This window comes from Epinephelus moara, chromosome 16 (assembly GCF_006386435.1).
Source record: "Epinephelus moara isolate mb chromosome 16, YSFRI_EMoa_1.0, whole genome shotgun sequence".
Classification (NCBI taxonomy): Eukaryota; Metazoa; Chordata; class Actinopteri; order Perciformes; family Serranidae; genus Epinephelus; species Epinephelus moara.
In genome coordinates this window covers 45,955,640-45,975,277 of record NC_065521.1, presented here as the reverse complement: position 1 = coordinate 45,975,277, position 19,638 = coordinate 45,955,640, and the positions used below count along the sequence as shown (strand labels likewise).

Genomic DNA, 19,638 nt, shown 5'->3' with positions numbered 1-19,638 from the left:
TCGGGTGGGGGGGGGGGGGGGGGGGGGGGGGGGGGGCTGAGGTGTGACCCTCCCTGAGTGACTGGAGGAAACTCCATGACCCTCCCTCCTCCATAAATGACTTATTAGATTTTTAAATCTTTGATGTTTGAAAGTTAAAAGCTGAAGATGAAATCCTGGAGTTGAAAAAAGTCTCAGGTTTCCACTCTTGTCGTGCAGATGGTTTATTTTTGGACACATTTATAATGACACGTAGAATAAAGTGATTTTGATGAAATGTCACTTTTTAAGATCAGATGTGTTTTTGGTGTTTTGGGTTTTTTCCTCCTGATGGAGCGTTTGTTGCACATGATGTGTCGAAGGACCGTCGGAAATGTGAGAATCCAATGATTATTTTTGTCAGTCCAGTGTTTGTTTCCTCCTGCTCTTTTTCCCTTACTTAAGTAAAGGATCTGAATACGTCCTTCACCACTGCTCATGTTACATGTCCAAAAGTATTTGGACACAGAGCCGTGGTGCCAAATACAGTTGTGACTTATGGCTCCTTCACGTCTTTGGCGTCCAAGGTCGACGCGTTTGAACACGATTACCAACCAACAAGACATTTGCTTCACTGACTCAAATTATTAAGTATCATTTGATTGACAGTTTCTTTCCTGCAGCCATCAGCACACTGCTCTGCCATCCACTCACTGCTCTGCCATCCACTGAGCACTTTAAATACTTTTATATTTATCTATTTGTTTATTGCATGTTTGTCCTCACTGAACGTCATGTGTCGTGTTTTTTTGAGTGTCACAACTAACGTGGTCGTATTCCTCCACAGTGACAATAAAGACTTTGTACTTCTACTGAACTTTTATTACTTAACTTTCAGTTTTACAGACCTGCTGTTGCTCAGAGGAGTGAACGTCTGCAGAGGTGAAACAAAATCAAACAAAGAGTGTGTGAACGCAGAACACTCAGCAGCTGTTTATTCAAACTGAACCACCACATTTAAAACTCTGAACACACGAGACAACTAACTGTGCAGGTCTCTTCACCTCAAAGTGTCACGTCTACAGTTTGATAATATCTGAGGAGTCCTCTGCAGTGGTCAGATTCCAAACCAGGAAACACTGAGCTGTCCACATATTCTTGGCAGTGAGGTGTGATTGAAGAGTTTTTAAGGTCTGATGAAAATAATTTAAATGTACAAAATCTTCACTCTGCAGCACATTGAAACTTCAGTCACTTCCTGTGACATTATAATTATTGTTTTAGATTATTTCTTTGGTCTTCTTGACCTCTATCTGACAGGACGGTGGCAGCATGACGGGGAAGACAGAGGGGATGATGGCAGCAAAGGGTCGCAGGTCGGAATCGGACCCACAGCCGCTGCAGCGACATGGACGACTGAGGAAAACTTAAAACATGATGATTCTTTTGTCTCTGATTTCTGAGCGGGTTTATTTCGTCTGGACGAACATCAGAGACGTTGAGACGTCACACTGAACGAGATCAACATGTGTTTCACGTCTGTGTGTTCATGGTCACTGAGTGATGAAGGAGAGACTCTAATTCACCTCCTGCTCGCCTCTCTGGCGCCCTCCTGTGGAGACATCTGTCCTGCTGAATGTCCTTCTCTGTTACAGACCATAATATCCTATCCCGTCACCATAGTTACAGTATCCTGAGTGATGAGTTTGTATAAAAGTCAAGGTCTGTTCGTCCCATCTGAACAAAGCTTCAGTCTGTTGAACGTGAAGTCAACAGGTCTGAACGTCCTCAGCTCGTCCAACACGTGGACACGTCTAAAAGACCTCTCTTCTGCTCTCTGGCAGATCGGTCAGTCCCTGCAGCTCCCTCAGACCCTGAGGAGGAGGAGGAGGAGGAGGAGGATGAGATGGGAGGAGGAGGCGGAGGAGGAGGAGGAGGAGGAGGAGATGGAGGAGGAATAAATAAATCGGTAAATTATATCAAAAACTCTGTTTTACAAAAAATATTCTTAAAAATATTTTTAAAAATCCAAAACTTGTCAGTAAATTATCTGAAATATATCAGTAAAATATTTTTTTAAAATCTGGAAAATATCTTAAAAACACTGGAAAAAAATATTATTAAAATATCCCAAAATAATAGCAAATTATCTTTTATATATATATATATATATATATAATATTAGTAAAAATATATTTATAATAAAAAACAGTAAAATCTTTGAAAAAATATTAGCAAAATATCCAAAATATTATAGAAAATGATTTTTAAAATGTTTACAAATCTGAAAAAAAATCTCCAAAATATCAGTAAATTATCGCAAAAATATTAATAAAATAAAAAACAGTAAAAAACCATCAGTAAAAAAAAAAAAAAAAAGATCAGTAGATTAATCGGTAATGTGAATGAAAATAAACTGATCATGAGTAACTTTACGGTGTGTCAATAGAGAACTGACCTCGAGCACCATGCGGATGTTGGCTTTAATCTTTGCAGAGTCTTTGGTGAGCTGCTCTGTGAAGCTGCAACATAATGTTAGCACAGTTAGCATGTCGCACTCAAAACAACAGACACAGTTAGCATCAAGCTAACACACAACGTTTTCCTTTTTCACTTAAACTTAATCCGCAAAAATAATCTCACAAAGCTTTAGTGTACAGTCTGGCTGAGATCTCAAACACGTGAACTAAAGTCAGTGCTGTTTTTTTTCTTAACTGCTGCAGGAATAAAACCACAGAAGAAGAGCAGTTCATGTGAACTGACGCTGTGAGCTGACTCGTCTTCTTGTCGATGAATCGCAGAGCTTCGTCGTGGGTCATCTCCACGAAGAAACCGTAACCGACCGCCACATAGATCCTGGACGAGTCCTCCCTGACAGAAGAAGAAGAGGAAGTGGAAATGACGGGTTTGAAGAGGATTCTGGGTAATCCTCCAAGGTTCATCTGCATTTTCTAAAACACCAAGACAGCTCTGTTTTGTTTCTAATCTGAGGAAGTGTGGGAGGACAAGATGGAAAACCCCGACAGTGAGAATGTCGTGTTCTAAAGCTGATATCTCTCAATCAATCAATCAATCAAATACATAAATAACTGGTGAGCAGCAGTGAAACAGAAACACTTGATTAAACACAGTCGTATGAATACAACATAGAAATGAGCAGAAAAGTTCAGACTGTCTTGTTAAATATGATCAAAGTGTAATGAACCTCTGACGTCTTCATATAAACATGAATAAAGTTTGATCGATCAGAGTTATTGATCAGTGTATCAGCAGCTTACACTTCAGCCTGGACGAAGAAGTTACAGCCGAGATCCACGTCTGTCTTCAGCTGCTGAGAGCCAGACTCCTGCAGGAACACACACACACACACACACACACACACACACACACTAAGGGAAGTGACATCACTCAGCATGTCACTAACATGTGACCTTCATACTGAACGTGTTTCATGTTCCTCAGTGAGCTCGTTAGAGATGAGCCAGGCCTGCACTTATTTGATCACTGGCGATCTGCGCACAATGCATGCTGGTTAGATTTGCGTTCGACTTCATCCCGACTCGCTCTGATGTCATACAAAAGTGGACAACGGTAATCTCACGGGAGCGAGGTGGTCGCAGTTTTTAGAGCCAGGCTCCACGGACTGCAAACACCTGGGTCTCATCTGATCTAACAGCTGATTTTATTTGTCAACAGATCTGACAGGATGTGAGTGTTTCTGTGACTTCCTGTACGGACCAAAGGCTCCTGGAAACTGTCCGACCTCAACGCAGCTTTTTGTCACCGCCTGATCTCGCCCATATTCATCTTGAACAAGCCCATCGTTTACGCCAAGAGATTTGGGAGAACGAGTCATCACTTGAATTAAAAAGACAATTTTTGTGTCACTGATTTTCTGATAAAGCATATTTTCGTCTCAACACAAACTACTCTGATAAACCCACAGAACAGGGAGGCACAATAACATCTGTACATCATCAGTATCAGCTGATCAGCTTTGAAATGAACTCTCGGAATCAGACAACATGTTTTTTCCTGTTTAGCACAATGACTGAATATCACAGACACTGAACAGTGTTTCATGTCTCCACCTGCTGGTGGGCCGTCACCATCACAGTCTGTGTGTGTAATATGATGTTAATTCATCTACAGAAGAGACTTGATGATGATCACTGACATCAGGTGGGAAAGAAGTGGATATATTGACATCAGTATCAGTTATCAGTTGAGTAAGTATCGGCATATCCACATAAAATCAAATATCGTGCAGCCCTGCTTCAGTGTGTTGGACAGATGTTAATTTTCTAATTTCTGATGATGTCAAAATTATGTGAAATTATTTCTTCATCTACCAACAAAAACGCTGTTGACATTTATTTTTATGTTAAAAAGATGAACTTAATTTATTTCATCACACGATCTAAACGTCTTGATTTTAATTTCTTAATTCTTATTTTCTGAATACATATATCTGTGTGTGTGTGTGTGTGTGTGTGTGTGTGTGTGTGTGTGTGTGTGTGCACCTGCAGACTCTGTATGGTGTTCTTCAGCTGCAGATACTGAGAGATCTTCTCATACACAGAGTCTCTCTGCTCCAACACCCTCCTGACAAACACACAAACATCAACAGTTAGAATGAAAACAACAATAAACTTTATTAATATAATCCAGTTATATCCTGCTGTGTCTCTTCCCTCTGGTTGTGTAAATAATGTTTAATAACTATTCTTACTGTAAATCTCTCCTCAGAACTTCGTTGATGAAAGTTTCATACTGCAGAACCTTCTGATCCACGTTAGCATTAGCATTAGCATTAGCATTAGCATCGGCAGGCGGAGACATCTTCTCTGTTTTTCTCCTTAAATCCAAACTGTGAAGAGGATAAGCTTCTCCGGTAACCGGCTGGGTGTCTAACTGATGTTAACGGCAACGTCTCAGAGTCGTTACCGGTCCACAAACTGTCCGGTTAGCATGCTGCTGAGGACTCACGTAACGTAAACACCGACCATACCCCGGATGTGCAAAACAAGTACTTCCAGGTTTCAATATGGAGGCGGTGACACATTGCGCACAGAACTACAGTGAATAGAAGAAACAATTCTAAAGAAACAGTGAAGAAGCACCGACATGTTGAGCTAAATATGAGTAATACTACTTTGTAAAATATACTCTGCTCTCTCAGAAATAATCCCACATGATCGAGCACTGACAGCCGGCTCAGCGTTTCACAGTCTGACGGACCGACAGGTGAGTTTCTTCTACCTGCTCTAGTTCTGCAGTGGGACTCGTCCCTGACGTCACTGTAAACAAATATGGCGGACCACTGGTCGCTCTGTAGTTAGCTGGTTTAACAACTGTAGTTAAAATGCTGCGCATGAACAAATGTGTGTGTTTTTTAACAGACGGAACTCTGCGTCTCTTTAGTTCCTGTCGGACACGCGTGGTGGGACACCATCAGTTGTTCAGAGCGGACAATTAGCTCTGCTATCTTAGCTAGTAGGTTACCAAGGCAACGTTAGCTAACAGTAGCTAGCTGTTAGCTCCCCTCAGAGGCTGTCGCTATAGAAATTAATGTTTACTGACAACAGGTTGTTTCTTTACGGTTGTCTCACACCTCGAATCAAAGTATACGGTTATAATATTTAAATCATTTAACATATGGTTGTGTAGCTTTCTTAATTATTGAGCAAATAAGCGCAACATCGGTGAAATGATAGATTTATTAACGGAGTTCGTGTTTTGCTTCAGTTCCTCTGATTTTCAGCTTTTTCTAGTAAACCGGAAGCAACAAGAAAAACCCTGACTGGTGTTTTTTACCTCAGAAACAATCATTCTGCTAAAAGTTCCTCCTGATGGTCAGAACAAACCCTGAAGGACTGAACACAGCTTAAATTAGGAAATATTTGATTTAACAAGACCACAGATCAGACACTCAGTGTTGACACAGTTCAGTCAGGACTGGATAAAAAGTCACACCTGTAGTCCAGGTTCAACGCTCAGACCTGTAGTCCAGGTTCAACACTCAGACCTGTAGTCCAGGTTCAACGCTCAGACCTGTAGTCCAGGTTCAACGCTCAGACCTGTAGTCCAGGTTGATGCAGTGACCGTGAGAACATGGAGCAGTACAGTATTCTGGGTCGGATCGGAGAAGGAGCTCACGGCATCGTCTTCAAGGCCAAACACATCGAGGTAACTCAGCTGGTCAACAACAATAAACTAACAATCATTTTTGTTTATAGCAAATAATAATAATAATAAAAATGATCCATAACTGCTTTGATCATCTAATTAATCCAGACATTTTTCAAGTAAAATATTTTCTGGTTTCAGCTTAATTTTGTCAGATATATAACACTTTATAAATAAGAGAGACTGTGTAGTCCTCCTCCTGTGTACAGTGCAGCACAGGATGTAGTGGAGTGTCTCAGGTCTTTTGTGTCAAACAAAAGAATCAGCATCAGGTACAAACACGAGGACTAACGTAGACTTAACAGACTGTTTAACCTTCATTACATTCCTGTCAGACAGGAGAGACGGTGGCTCTGAAGAAAGTGGCTCTGAGGCGTCTGGAGGACGGCATCCCCAACCAGGCTCTGAGGGAGATCAAGGCCCTGCAGGAGATCGAGGACAACCAACATGTGAGTCTCAGACAACATCTTCTTAGGGTGAGAGGTCAGAGGTCAGCCTCACTCTCCTCCTCCTCTTCTTCCTCAGGTGGTGAAGCTGAAGGATGTCTTCCCTCACGGGACGGGCTTCGTCCTGGTCTTTGACTTCATGCTCTCCGACCTCTCTGAGGTCATCAGGAACTCTCAGCGACCTTTGACCCCGGCTCAGGTCAAAGGTTACATGATGATGCTGCTAAAGGGCGTGGCCTTCCTGCATCACAACAACATCATGCACCGGGTGAGGTCATCACTTTATTTATTTATTCACACAGCAGCTTAATAACAAAGTTACAGAGTGAAAACAATCAGGAAGGTTAAAAACATATATAAAACATGATGACATCATTACAGTGGAAAACACCACGAGCAGCCAACCTCCAGTTTAGCACTTCACCAACTTAATTTGGCATAAAATAAATTAATCTTGCAGCTCTTCCAAACTTTCCAAATGTTATTGGACCAAATGGATCAAATCCTGATCATGGAACGAGTCACTTCCTGGGAGTGAGGGCACTCACTAAGATCATCTACTGATTTAAAGACATTTCTTTCACAATGTGAAAAAGTCTTTCTTGCGCTGCATCATGCAGCAGACCCCAGAAATATCAGCACCACTGTTTGGCCACTACAAAAATTGGCTTCAAAGCCCGGTGCACTTCCTGAGGTTCTGTTTTAGGCGCTTGAGTTTCTGTTCCTGTAGCCCTTCAGAATAAAACCCGTGATGTGTGTGTGTGTGTGTGTGTGTGTGTGTGTGTGTGTGCGTGTGCGTGTGCGCGTGTGTGTGTGTGTGTGCGTGTGTGTGTGTGTAGGACCTGAAGCCAGCGAACCTCCTCATCAGCTCTTCAGGTCACCTTAAGATCGCAGACTTTGGTTTGGCCAGACTGTTCAGTGAGCAGGGAGAGAGACTGTACAGCCACCAGGTGGCCACCAGGTAACACACACACACACACACACACACACACACACACACACCTTTGTGTGCAAGTATTATTTTTTGGTTTTAGTTTTGTAGGGTGTATATTCTGACAAAACTCACACACTATAAATTCATCCCACACAAAGGATGCGCACTATGAGTGTAAAACAAGTCACTCATTCAACCTTAAAATCAGAAAAGACCATAAAACTTTATTTATCAAGAAAATAAGAAAATGCTTCGTTAATGTGAACAGACCGGACTGTGTGACAGAGAGACTGTCTTACAGGTTTTTACACAGAACCAAACGACAGCGCCATCATGCGGCTCCAGTGTGTGGTGTCAGACAGCATGATGACATCACAGAATCAAAAGAGGCGTGGCATGTAACACAACAGCGTCAGCCTCTAGTGTGACATATAACATACGTGTCAACATATGTTATATGTCATATGTATAAACAGTAACAATGGCATCACATGTCAATAACAATCATTTAGCGTCCCTGTTATATGGCAGCTGATCTCATCCTCTGCTCAGAGGGTAAGGAGCTCCTGGACCTTATTGTTTGAGTTAGCCGCTAACTGCTAACAGCTGCAGTTCTTCTTCTTTGAGTTAGCTGCTAACTGCTAGTTTCGCCACCAGACAATCAGAGATCTCCGCCTTCTGATAGTCTGGGAACACTCCTTTCTAAAGTGTGTTTAACACACCAGCGAAAACGGCCGGCAACAAAACAACGCCTCTTGCATTTTTGAAAAGGACACGCCCTCCCGGAAATGTGCGCTCCCCCTTTTCTCGTCCGCAAGGAAACAAACACACAGAGACCTTGAAAATGGATGCCGAGAGATTTAACTCCGTTTTATCAAACGTGTGCTCAGTCCACAAGATTGTGGAAATGAAGGACTTACAGCGACTTGAGCCATTTTGTACCGCTACATGTGTTTCTAGTCGGACTATGTTTACGAGCACAAGAGTTCAGCGAGCCACCGAAGGACCGCCCTGTGGATTTACTATTGGTTCTGCAACGTAGGGAGTTTTTTTAAACTCTGAAATTGTATCCGCCCATCTAAACACAAAATCAGGGAGAAAGACATCAGTCTTTAGTTAAGCAAAGCGTCTAAAGACTGACTTGTGAGTCTAGCTAACTGCTAACAGCAGCTGTTCTTCCTCTTTGAGTTAGCTGCTAACTGCTAACAGCTGCTTTTTAAAACTCCTGCGGTGTGTCGTACACATAACACATGATCCCGTCCTGTCAGCTGTCCCATACAGACATTTTGTCACGTAGTGGCGTGATATTCCCGCCTTGAACAGGAAGTGTTAAAGGAGCCTGTGTCAGAGGGAGAGACAAGTCTGCAAAAAAATGACATTATTATTCTCACATTGTAAACCTCATACAAATAATGAACTTCATTATGATCGTGTGTGTGTGTGTGTGTGTGTGTGTGTGTGTGTGTGTATGTGTGTGTGTGTGTGTTTTCAGGTGGTACAGAGCTCCTGAGCTGCTGTACGGGGCCAGAAAGTACGACGAGGGAGTCGACCTGTGGTGAGATTAATACTGAAGATTAGTTATTATTAGTTTTGATCAATTTTGTTTTTATTCTATTCATCATGACGACGCTGTAACGTCTGCTGATGGAAAAACATTTTTAGCTACAAGGTTCATTCATTCATTTCCGTAACCGCTTATCCTCTTGAGGGTTGTGGGGGGCGGAGCCTATCCCAGCTGACACCGGGCGAGAGGCGGAGTTCACCCTGGACAGGTCACCAGACTATCACAGGACTGACACATAGAGACAGACAACCATTCACACTCACATTCACACCTATGGACAATTTAGAGTCACCAGTTAACCTGCATGTCTTTGGACTGTGGGAGGAAGCTGGAGCACCTGGAGGAAACCCACGCTGACACAGGGAGAACATGTCAGAGCACCTGGAGGAAACAAGCATTCATTTTACAACAAAGCACAATGAAATATAATCGGTCGCTCTCACACACACACACACACACACACACACACACACACACACACACACAGGACATATAAAAAATAAAACATTATATACAGTTACTTAAATAACTCCAACACATTGACAGTGACCAAATAATGCAGTGCAGTGTTCAGAGCTGAGCAGCAGGGGGCGCTGATGACATGTTATCACTGAGTCTACTTGATATGTTTCTCTTCCTGTAGCTCTTTAGAATAAAAGCCCTGATCTGTGTGTGTGTGTGTGTGTGTGTTTCAGGGCGGTGGGCTGTATTTTCGGGGAGCTGTTGAACTCGTCTCCTCTGTTTCCTGGAGAAAACGACATTGAACAGCTCTGCTGCGTCCTCAGAGTGCTGGGAACTCCAACACAGGACAGCTGGCCTGTACGACACACACACACACACACACACACACACGTGTCATTCATAAATCCATACGTGTGTCTTAACTGACATTAATATTTCAACATAAAGCAGCAAAATCTGACTTTTCTAACATTTAAACTGGAGTTAGACACATCTACCAATATCAGCTGATCACTGATCAATGAGATGAGATCATCATTTATTGATCTTCAGAGGAGGAACTCAAGTGTTTCAGCAGCACAAAGTCAGAATCAGAATCAGCCGGTTTTCACATAGAAGAATTTCTCCTAATTACTTATGAACATAGTGAGAGAAAATAAAAGATAAAAGCAGATACAGTCAGAAACAAAATCAAATAATAAGAACAGATTAAAATATAAAATAACAAAAGATTAAAAGAACATAAAATAGTTAAGAAAATTATAAAAATAGAAACTATAGTGGAGCCATTAGTCAGAGCAGCAACACGCAGAGGTTAAAATAATATTTGTGTCTCCAAAATGAAAACAGAAGGCAGGCTCAGTTCTGTTCTCTGATTGGCTGCTGACATCGTCCACTGTTAAAAGGATGCAGAACCTCTGATGTTACAAACATTATGTATAGAAGTAATATAAGTAGATCTGTGATGACATCAGTGTGATGACATCATTGTGTTGATGCTCTCCGTCTCTCCAGGAGATCGTTGAGCTGCCAGATTACAATAAAATCACCTTTAAGGAGAATCCAGCCATCCCATTGGAGGAGATCGTCCCTGACACGTCTCCTCAGGCCGTCGACCTGCTCTACAAGTTCCTGGTTTATCCGTCCAAACAGCGCTGCTCCGCCAGGCAGGTAGGAAACAGGAAGTGGACTCTGAAGGTGGAGTTCCTCAGGGTTCGACCTGAGGTCCTCTCTTTACTGTTTCAGTGCTTTGATCGCCAGTAAAGTCCAGAGATATAAAATTTATATCAGTTGAACTGTTTCTGGACCCAACTGATCTCTGCTGCTGCAGGCGGTCTGTTATTATGTTTAATTTATTGGTTGGTTGATTGAATTAATAATTAGTTGGTTGATTGATTGATTGATTGATTGATTGATTGACTGATTGATTGGCGACCCTCTCCTCCTCTCTGCAGGCTCTCCTCCATCCGTACTTCTTCTCCTCTCCTCTTCCTGCTCACCACTCAGAGCTGCCCATTCCTCAGAGGGGGGGCCGACCCCCCCGTCAGCGGCTGCAGGCTCCGCCCACTGACTTCTCAGTGGACCTGCCCCTGCAGAACAGTGTGGTAGACCCTGCGCTGCTGCAGAGACACGCCTCCTGCCTCTGAACAGACGACTGACCGACCAATCAGCTTCCTACGTCAGTGTTGATGTTTACAAACGTTTTTATATTTATTTTTATTTATTTTTTTGTTTTGTCTTGTTGACGTGTTTTTCGTCAGTCTCACCTGCTGATGCTCTCCGACAGGAAGTGAACCTTCACGTTTCCTCTTTACTCAGATCTACATCAACATATTACTGCAGTGAAACAACACAATATGAATTATAAAATCACATGTTTATTAAATATGGCGTGTTCGAGGCTTCTGTTGGCTTTACTGAAGAGATGATTATTATGGGATTTGAGTCTGAGGAGGTTCAGATACACAGATCACATTAAACAACAATTAATCAGAAGTGCTGAACAAGTGAGTTTTCACGCTTTACCTCCGAGCCACAGTCACCTCCAGTCTGATGTTAGTGCAGAGCTGTCAGAGTGTTACATCTGTCCCATGGACGATACTTTTGACCAATACACACTTACAGTACGGCATCTAGAAGATCAGCTCTGCACTCAGGATTTCTGGTATGTAGGTTATGATACAGTGCTGGTTATGGTTGCTTAGCAACCCCAGACGCAACCTGCCACCACACCCTTGAAAGCAGGTACAAGAGGAGCACCCAGCGCCCGACTTCATGTTTTCCAGGCACTTGAAGCATGTGTTCGGCCCCTGATGTCGTCCTGAGCAGAGAATGAAGTTTCTGTGTGTGTGTGTGTGTCTGTGTGTGTGTGTGTGTGCGTGCAAGCTGCTCAAATAAATTGCCCTTCATGAGGGAATAATGAATAATAATTCAATCTAAATGAAAGCATCTACCTGGATTATTTTAATATTGCCTGTACCTTTAATACAGGCTGAGTTAGGCTACTTAATGTTTCCAGCTGTCCAGCATCCAGTACCGACAGTTGGAGGCTGGTTTTGTTTCATAATAATCATGATGTGGAAAAATAATTTGTTTGAATTTCTGTCATTAAAAAATATTTCGTTTTCTTTTTTGTAATGGTAAAAAAGAGAGAGAGAGAGTCCCACAGACTCCCTGCAGTGATGCTAACTGGCATGTGTTGCTCACCTTCTTCATTGGGGCAGGGAGGGGTAAAGTTATGGGCAGACAGGGCTGCTGCTTCTGACTCATCTGTGGTTGAGTCTGGTAAAAGGGGCGGGGACAACTGGTTTAATATGAACAGCTTGCTAAACATTTAGCTGCACTGATTAAATGTAGATTAAAAAGGAGTGAAGTGTAGGCTAACACTAGTCTGTAGCTAACGTTAGCTTATTTCACTATGGACATTAAGCTAATCTCTACCACTCACAGACAATAGGCTACCCACCTTTCTTGGAGAAAAACTGGCTCACATATTGACACCCTTTCTTTTGCCTCTCCTCTCTCTCCTTTCTCTCTTTCCTTTTGTGAAAACCGGATTTTCTTTTAGTGCTAACCTAGCTAGCATGATGATGACCATAGCGTCCTAGCGCAGCTGCTGACTGCTACTAGGCACCGTCACCTTCAGTGTGCTAAGGCAGGACCAAACCATTTCATGCAGATACGGGGGTGGTCAGTCAATATGCATGTTTCCTTTTGGGTCATTGGGGATATTAAACTTTTACTGCCAAACACAAGTAAAAACAAAGAGATCATTAATTTTACTATATTTGAAAAAAATATTCTTATATTCTTAATGATGATGGTTTAATAATTTTATATTAATTTTTACCTATTTGGAATTGTCCTAACTATTCTCCCCTATACAGGCGCCACTGTGTTAGATGATCGCTGCCACTCTGCACTGTGCTCGTATGGCGGTTTCTGCTGATATCAGGACGGCGTCGTTGTGGCAGTGTAGTGTCCACTCTCCAGCTCCATCCTGGTTAACACCGTTAGCTCCGTCAGCACTGTTTAATGAGTTAGCACTGTTAGCTGTTAGCCACAGGCTCAGACGCCTCCATGTTGAGAGCTGTGTGCAGACACCAGGTGGATCTACAGACTTCATTAATACTTCACTGCTGAGGAGTTTAACCTTTAACAAAGCAAACAAATCATATAAAATGTTTTACATGTCAGTGTTTAAGTACAAATAATGTTAACTGTTAAATAAATGTAACACAGTAGAAGGTACCATACCTGCCCCTGAGATGTAAAGGAGAAGTATAAAGTGGCACAAAATGGAAATACTCAAGTACAGTACCTCATAATGAAGTATGAGTGTACTTAGTTACTTTCCTCCTCTCTCTGCTTCACACATCAGGTCTGTGAGCATCAATAAAATAAATAAAAACCTCTCTTAATCAAATACTGAACTGAAAAAAGAAAAAATTCAGTTCATGTAGTTCCCTCCCACACTTCCTGTTTCTCCTCCGTCAGCTCGCAGCATCAGTCAGACGAGGAGTAAACTGTCTTCAGCTTCATTTATTATCAGCCTGTCTCTTTATTCTGAGCTCCTGCAGACCTGAGGAGACGAACACAGGTGGGTTGCTTTAATATTTATATAAATTAGACTTAAAGGACAGAGGAGATTTATGGATTCATCATTTAGTTTTATTTCATCTCTCTATTTTACCTTGTTTTATCTTTTTATTTGATCATTTTTATTCTATCTTTTGTCTCTGTTTAATATTTTTATCTTTTTGTTTTATCTTTATCTCCTTTTATCCTTTTTATCTTTCTCATCTTTTTGTTTTTATCTGTTGATTATTTTTATTTAATCTTTTTCTCTTTGTGCTCTTTTTATTTTTATTTCTTTATTTTATTTTTATTTTTTTAATTTTGTTTGTGTTTTATCTTTTTGTTTTATCTTTTTGTTTTGTCTTCTTCTTTTATCCTCTTTCTTTAACTAATAATTCTAATTAATACATCTTTCTGGTGATGCAGTAGAGTTCCTGTGATGTGATCAGAAGGAGCTCTCACTCTGTCTCACATTTTTCTTTCCGTTCTTTGTCTTTCCGTTTCCTCTCTGACACGCAGAGATGACGTCGGATTATTTGCAGCTATCTGATTGGTCCTCTGCTGTCATAACGATGCCATACAAAACATTGATGTTCGACACAAAGGTCAGAAACACTTTACATTTTCACATACTGAGCCTCTGTCACAGGCCGACCCATTTTCACTCATGTTGTAGTTATTACAAATGAACCCAATAATCACTTCATAGAGACCTGATTTTCTTAAAGACAGAACAGTCGAGACCTGCGCTGTAAGAAAAGTCTTACTTGATTTAATGATTTATAGTTTTACAACTCTTTGATTTTATTAATCAGTTCATTCTGTCTGTTTTCACGTGAAGCACTCAGAGCTTATAATGTCCATATTGTAAATCACTTTGTGTGGCATTTCTTACATGAAAGGTGCTGTATAAATAAAGTTTATTATTATTATTATGTTTTGTTTTGTTTTTTTTTTGTTTTTTTCAGTTTTAGTCTTTTCACATGTAGTTCATTTTGTGCCTTTAAATAAAGACACTTGTCTAACATAATGTCCAGGATGAAACACTGCTCTTGTTCTGATGTGTAACGATAGTTTGGAGACTTTAGAGCTTCTAACTCGAGAATGACGAGCACTTTGTTTTATCGGCGTACAGGATGAACTTCAGACTGAGCAGGAGTCAATGAGGGCCTGAGTCTGAGTACAAGCAGAGCAATAAATAACTGTGTCATCGACGTTCAGATGAACACATGAATCATGCACATTAAGGCAAAGGCTGTTTAAGAAAAACCAAAACAACAGAGGCCCTGATACTGAACCCTGAGGCGCTCCAAAGGCAGCCATAACTGTTAAAACTCTAACACATCTCAGAGTCGATTATTCTGCTCTCCTTCTTCTTCTTCTTCTTCTTCTGTTTTTAATGAATACAATTAACGTTCTCTTCCTCACAGGTTGGCTCCGCCCCTTCACACACCTACCTCGAATCACCAAACACATCCCATGAGCCAGAGCTTTACCACGTCATCAATTCCTCCCTCTGGTTGGACGACTCCAGCTGTCAATCACTCAGTTCTGCTTATGTCCCGCCTCTTCCTTCCTCCTCCTTATATGGTAATCCATCTGTAACCCCACCCCCCACCTGCCTCCTCTCAACACCTGGATGGAACGGTTACTACAGCAACCTTTACCCCTCCCCCTCCTCCTCCTCTAGTGACTGGCCGTTATCTGGCAGTCTGTCATGGAGGCAGGGCAGTGCCCCAGGTGAGACATCTACCTGTGTGTGTGTGTGTGAGTGTGTGTGTGTGTGTGTGTGTGTGTGTGTGTGTGTCCATCCGTCTGTCTGGCTGTGTTGCAGGATGACTGATGTTTGTGTGTGTGTGTTTAGAGCAGCGTGAGTGTGTGAGCTGTGGGACGAGAAGCGCTGCCCTGTGGAGGAGAGACGCTACAGGTCATCACCTGTGTGACACCTGCTGCCTCCAACAGGAAACCAGCAACAGACCGCTGCTGCGACCCAAGAGGAGAGCTGTGAGAGACGCGCGCACACACACACACACACCCACACACACACAGTCTTCCAGTCTTTGTGCTAAGCTAGGCTAACCACATCCTGTCACATCTCTGAGATTCTCCGTATAAAAATATAATAAATATATAAATCCTGTTTTCAGGTTGTGACTCAGAGGAAAGGAACTCAGTGTGTCAACTGTGCAACTGGAACGACGACGCTGTGGAGACGAAACTCTGCAGGAGAACCCGTCTGCAACGCCTGTGGCCTCTACTACAAACTACACCAGGTACTACAACTGTACTACAAACTACACCAGGTACTACAAACTACACTACAACTGTACTACAAACTACAGCAGGTACTACAAACTACACCACAACTGTACTACAAACTACAGCAGGTACTACAAACTACACCACAACTGTACTACAAACTACAACAGGTACTACAACTCTACTACAAACTACACCAGGTACTACAACTCTACTACAAACTACACCTGGTACTACAACTCTACTACAAACTACAGCAGGTACTACAACTCTACTACAAAGTACAACAGATACTACCACAGTACTTGAGATGTGTACTCTGTGTGTTTCAGGTCAACCGGCCGCTGGCGATGAAGAAAGATGGAATCCAAACCAGAAACCGTAAAGTGACCAATAAGAACAAGAGGAGCAGGAAATCTGACCAATCAGAGATGAAGTTGTCCCGACTGACCCCGCCCACTGAGGAGGCCATGGCTGTATTTGACACCGCTTACTGTACGACTAGCACGTACTGATGTGGCCAACACGTAGGCTGGTACGTGATGTGCGCTACGCAAACAAAACTAAATCTGCAGTAGAACAGAAACACCTGGATGTTGTAATGATTTAGAAGAGATCTCCAGTTTACCTCACCTACTGGCTCCCACAACGCACTGGGAGGGTCATTGTTGAAATGTTGGACAGCAACATCACTGCGTCAGAGGAGGAGGAATATAAATGTTCTAACATTGTCATGTAATCACTCCTGTGTTAGACGACCAGGCTACTTTCATCCTTTTACACATAAAGCCACTGTGTTTAAGTTAGCCTGCTAAGCTAACGTTTGAAAACATACACTTTAACCTTGACAAGCTGTTGGTGAGAAAACACCATGACACACAACTTACATCTACTGTGAGGTTATATTTGTTATGATGGACAGAGCAGATACGTGCTGGTGAACAGATGGCAACTCTTTATACTTTACAAAACCAGAAGCCAGTAGAGTGGAGCAGCTACCTGCCAAATAAATCAGTTTAACTGTTTCATACAGCAGATTACTGATGAACACAGTATGTGCTGCAGTGTGTTGAATACAGCCCATGTTTCACACAGGCGCCCTGTGACCTCCTCCTCGTCCTCGTCTTCCTCCTCCTCCTCCTCGTCCTCCTCGTCTTCCTCCTCCTCCTCCTCGTCCTCCTCGTCCTCCTCCTCCTCCTCCTGTTTTATTGTAGATTTCGATTATTTCTGTATTTGTTCAACTTCTGTAATAAACACATTGAAGCTTCCTGTGAACTGATTCTTTCTTCAAAATAAATGTTTGTAAGCAGCTGCCATCAGTTTGCTCTTTAATTCACTTCTTCACGTTTACAGTTTGTATGATTTAATATACATTTAAATAACAACACAGTTAATATCTGTTAATGTCAACACACTGAGCAGTGAGCGTCTGGGCGACTGTGACTGACATGTTGACAGACGGCTGGAAAATAAATTCAAATCATATTTAGACAAGTGTTACTATCTGTAATGTTCCTATATTTCATTTGGACCGTTGGCTCCGTGATACCAAGTACCTACTGTTTGTAGCTAACGCTACGGAGCTACCAACAACAGATCCTTGAAGCTAACTCACAGCTAGCTGGCTAACATTAGCTCAGGGTTCATTTAGCTCGTTAGCTGGCCCTACATCACTCTTGGTTGCTAGAGAGCACTTTGTACTGTTAGCCTACATCATTTATTTTGGGCTAATAGAGCTCATAAGTCACGCCCCTTCCGGTAGACCCCCATGGGACCTCTAGGCTCGGAAAACATGAATGGGAGTCAATGGAGAGAAAATTATTATTTTCTGGTCCCAGTCATTAAATGCCTTGGATTACACAAATGTGTTGTGTGGGTCTAAATAATATTTTTTCATGTGAAGAGTTTGACAGTTTATTGTATGATTCTTCAGTTAAAGGCTGTGGAAACAACGTAATGAGAAAGACTACATGTCGCCTATGTGACGTCACGTCATCACACTTTCCCTCCACTTCTCAACTCACAGTGCTGCTGCTGCATCTTCTGCCACGATCTACGGAGCCATCAGATCAAGATGCCGGTGTGTTTCGTGGCTGAAACTTTCCACGTCCAGACTTGTAGTGGTTTTCGCCACGCTTAAGGCTTTTGTCCTCTCCTTGGAAGAAGGCGGTGAAGTGTACCAGAGACACGGTGTGAGTGGTGATGTATATCACACGCGTCGAGAGCAGCGAAGAGCTGTAGTCCACAAAGCGCTCTCACACAAAACCTAACAGTATCAAACTTATTCTCGCTAAACTGTAGCCTTCTGTACACGAAAAAATATATTAAAAATTCACAAACAACATATGTGAAATTCGTGGCACAATTCAAATGGGACCAGAAAATAATTTTCATCTAGCCATTGAAATACATTATGAGAAATCGATTTTTAAGGTCCCATGTACCGGAAACAGAAACACGCAACTTACGAGCTCTATACACACGTTAGCATCATGGGTCATGTTAGCTGGTGAAGTCATTTTGAAAGCTAGTTCACTAACATGAATGAATTATTTTGAGCAAAACAAAAAATAAAAACAAAACATCAACAGACACTCTCTAAAAGGAGCAGGAAGAAGTGAACGCTGAGGTAATGCTCCTGCTGGGAGTGTGCCTGTGTTCCTACATTTCCTTTTTCATAAATTTGTATCAGATTTTATCAGCCTTTCTCCCAATTTGGTAGCCAATTACACCAAACCTATTACCCCCCCTAACCCTAACCCTTGTGGGAGGACAGGGCTTAAATTGAAGGGAAATGTAGGAACACAAGACCTAATTTTGAAAATGTCCTAGAAATGTGGGAACATAGGGCTGACCCCCTCCCGCTCCTCACTGTTCATGTCTCATTTAAAAAGCAAAATTCTCAACAACTATCCCAAACTCATTTACAACCATTAATACAGATAAATAAAGTCTTAGATATTAAATATACAAACCCATCAGCATCACTGCTCTTCATCTGCAGACCTCCTGAATATACTGTGCGTCTTTTTAGAGTCTCTTTAGTTGTATTTCACTTTAACTTCTCATCTAACCTGCTCAGATTAAAGGCTGACACATAGAGACAGACAACCATTCACACTCACATTCACACCTATGGACAATTTAGAGTCACCAGTTAACCTGCATGTCTTTGGACTGTGGGAGCTTTCATGATGAACAAAATCACAGCCTCAGTGTGTCGGGTCACTGGAGACCCTCTACTCCTGATTTTGTGCATCCACAGTGCACGAAGGCTGGGGTTTGTTGGAAAGCGTTGGAAGGTCACATCACAGTGGTATCGGCCTGACGCTGAGCAAAGTGGCACACAGCACTGATAATTCGAGCCAGCCACAGTTCTCAGAAACTTTTGAGACTCGTACGTTGTACTGTTTTAGTTTACATGCAGCACTTGTTTGTGTTGATCTGCTCTGACTGAGACAGGAAGTAAAGCAGAAATCTGGGTGCTGACCGCTGGTGACAGCAGATGTGCATCTCTGTACTGGTGCACAGAGCCTTAATATGGATGTTGTGTTTGTTTTCAGTAATTCTGGATCATTACTGAACCTCAGTAACGCTGAGTCAGTCGTCTGCAGTCGTCTCAGTGGTTCAACTGAACTGATCAATGTTGAGCTGATAGTCCAGATGACTCTGGTCTCTGTTTCTACTGTGAAGACAAAGACAAGCTTTATTAAAGTGATTCCCAGCTTGTTAGAGACGTGACTGAACCT

At 42.1% G+C, this 19,638-nt stretch overlaps 3 protein-coding genes across 4 annotated transcripts; 2 read left to right on the top strand and 1 right to left on the bottom strand.

Annotated features, from left to right (window-relative positions):
- Window positions 1-928: 928 nt before the first annotated feature.
- On the bottom strand, window positions 929-5,006 carry uxt (ubiquitously-expressed, prefoldin-like chaperone). The gene is made up of 6 exons (XM_050064513.1): window positions 4,691-5,006; window positions 4,482-4,563; window positions 3,237-3,304; window positions 2,722-2,829; window positions 2,417-2,480; window positions 929-1,832 (listed from the first exon to the last, which is right to left on the bottom strand). Exons 1-6 carry the CDS (start codon window positions 4,798-4,800, stop codon window positions 1,773-1,775), a joined length of 492 nt encoding a protein of 163 aa, XP_049920470.1. The 5' UTR covers window positions 4,801-5,006; the 3' UTR covers window positions 929-1,772.
- Window positions 5,007-5,225: 219 nt separating this feature from the next.
- Window positions 5,226-11,427, top strand: cdk20 (cyclin-dependent kinase 20). Of its 2 annotated transcripts, XM_050064492.1 has the most exons (8): window positions 5,227-6,147; window positions 6,483-6,596; window positions 6,673-6,861; window positions 7,433-7,554; window positions 9,020-9,082; window positions 9,787-9,910; window positions 10,568-10,723; window positions 11,008-11,417. In XM_050064492.1, exons 1-8 carry the CDS (start codon window positions 6,073-6,075, stop codon window positions 11,197-11,199), a joined length of 1,035 nt encoding a protein of 344 aa, XP_049920449.1. In that variant the 5' UTR covers window positions 5,227-6,072; the 3' UTR covers window positions 11,200-11,417. The 2 variants fall into 2 exon arrangements, with proteins under 2 accessions (XP_049920450.1, XP_049920449.1); XM_050064493.1 differs by lacking the exon at window positions 9,787-9,910 and having other exon boundaries at window positions 5,226-6,147; window positions 11,008-11,427.
- An 825-nt stretch (window positions 11,428-12,252) lies between these two features.
- Window positions 12,253-16,426, top strand: gata1b (GATA binding protein 1b). The gene is made up of 5 exons (XM_050064501.1): window positions 12,253-14,235; window positions 15,061-15,370; window positions 15,495-15,634; window positions 15,778-15,903; window positions 16,222-16,426. Exons 1-5 carry the CDS (start codon window positions 14,152-14,154, stop codon window positions 16,402-16,404), a joined length of 843 nt encoding a protein of 280 aa, XP_049920458.1. The 5' UTR covers window positions 12,253-14,151; the 3' UTR covers window positions 16,405-16,426.
- The last annotated feature ends 3,212 nt before the right edge of the window (window positions 16,427-19,638 follow it).

Excerpts from the sequence above, each read along its gene's own strand:
- gata1b (XM_050064501.1), top strand. The coding sequence starts at position 14,152 with ATGACGTCGGATTATTTGCAGCTATCTGATTGGTCCTCTGCTGTCATA. Across the intron at positions 14,236-15,060 it reads CATTGATGTTCGACACAAAG|GTTGGCTCCGCCCCTTCACA; the intron begins GTCAGAAACACT and ends TCTTCCTCACAG. Across the intron at positions 15,904-16,221 it reads TCTACTACAAACTACACCAG|GTCAACCGGCCGCTGGCGAT; the intron begins GTACTACAACTG and ends TGTGTGTTTCAG.
- uxt (XM_050064513.1), bottom strand. The coding sequence starts at position 4,800 with ATGTCTCCGCCTGCCGATGCTAATGCTAATGCTAATGCTAATGCTAAC. Across the intron at positions 2,830-3,236 it reads TTCTTCGTCCAGGCTGAAGT|GGAGGACTCGTCCAGGATCT; the intron begins GTAAGCTGCTGA and ends TTCTTCTGTCAG. Across the intron at positions 1,833-2,416 it reads ACATCCGCATGGTGCTCGAG|GGTCTGAGGGAGCTGCAGGG; the intron begins GTCAGTTCTCTA and ends CCTCCTCCTCAG.
- cdk20 (XM_050064492.1), top strand. The coding sequence starts at position 6,073 with ATGGAGCAGTACAGTATTCTGGGTCGGATCGGAGAAGGAGCTCACGGC. Across the intron at positions 6,148-6,482 it reads TCAAGGCCAAACACATCGAG|ACAGGAGAGACGGTGGCTCT; the intron begins GTAACTCAGCTG and ends CATTCCTGTCAG. Across the intron at positions 9,911-10,567 it reads CAACACAGGACAGCTGGCCT|GAGATCGTTGAGCTGCCAGA; the intron begins GTACGACACACA and ends CCGTCTCTCCAG.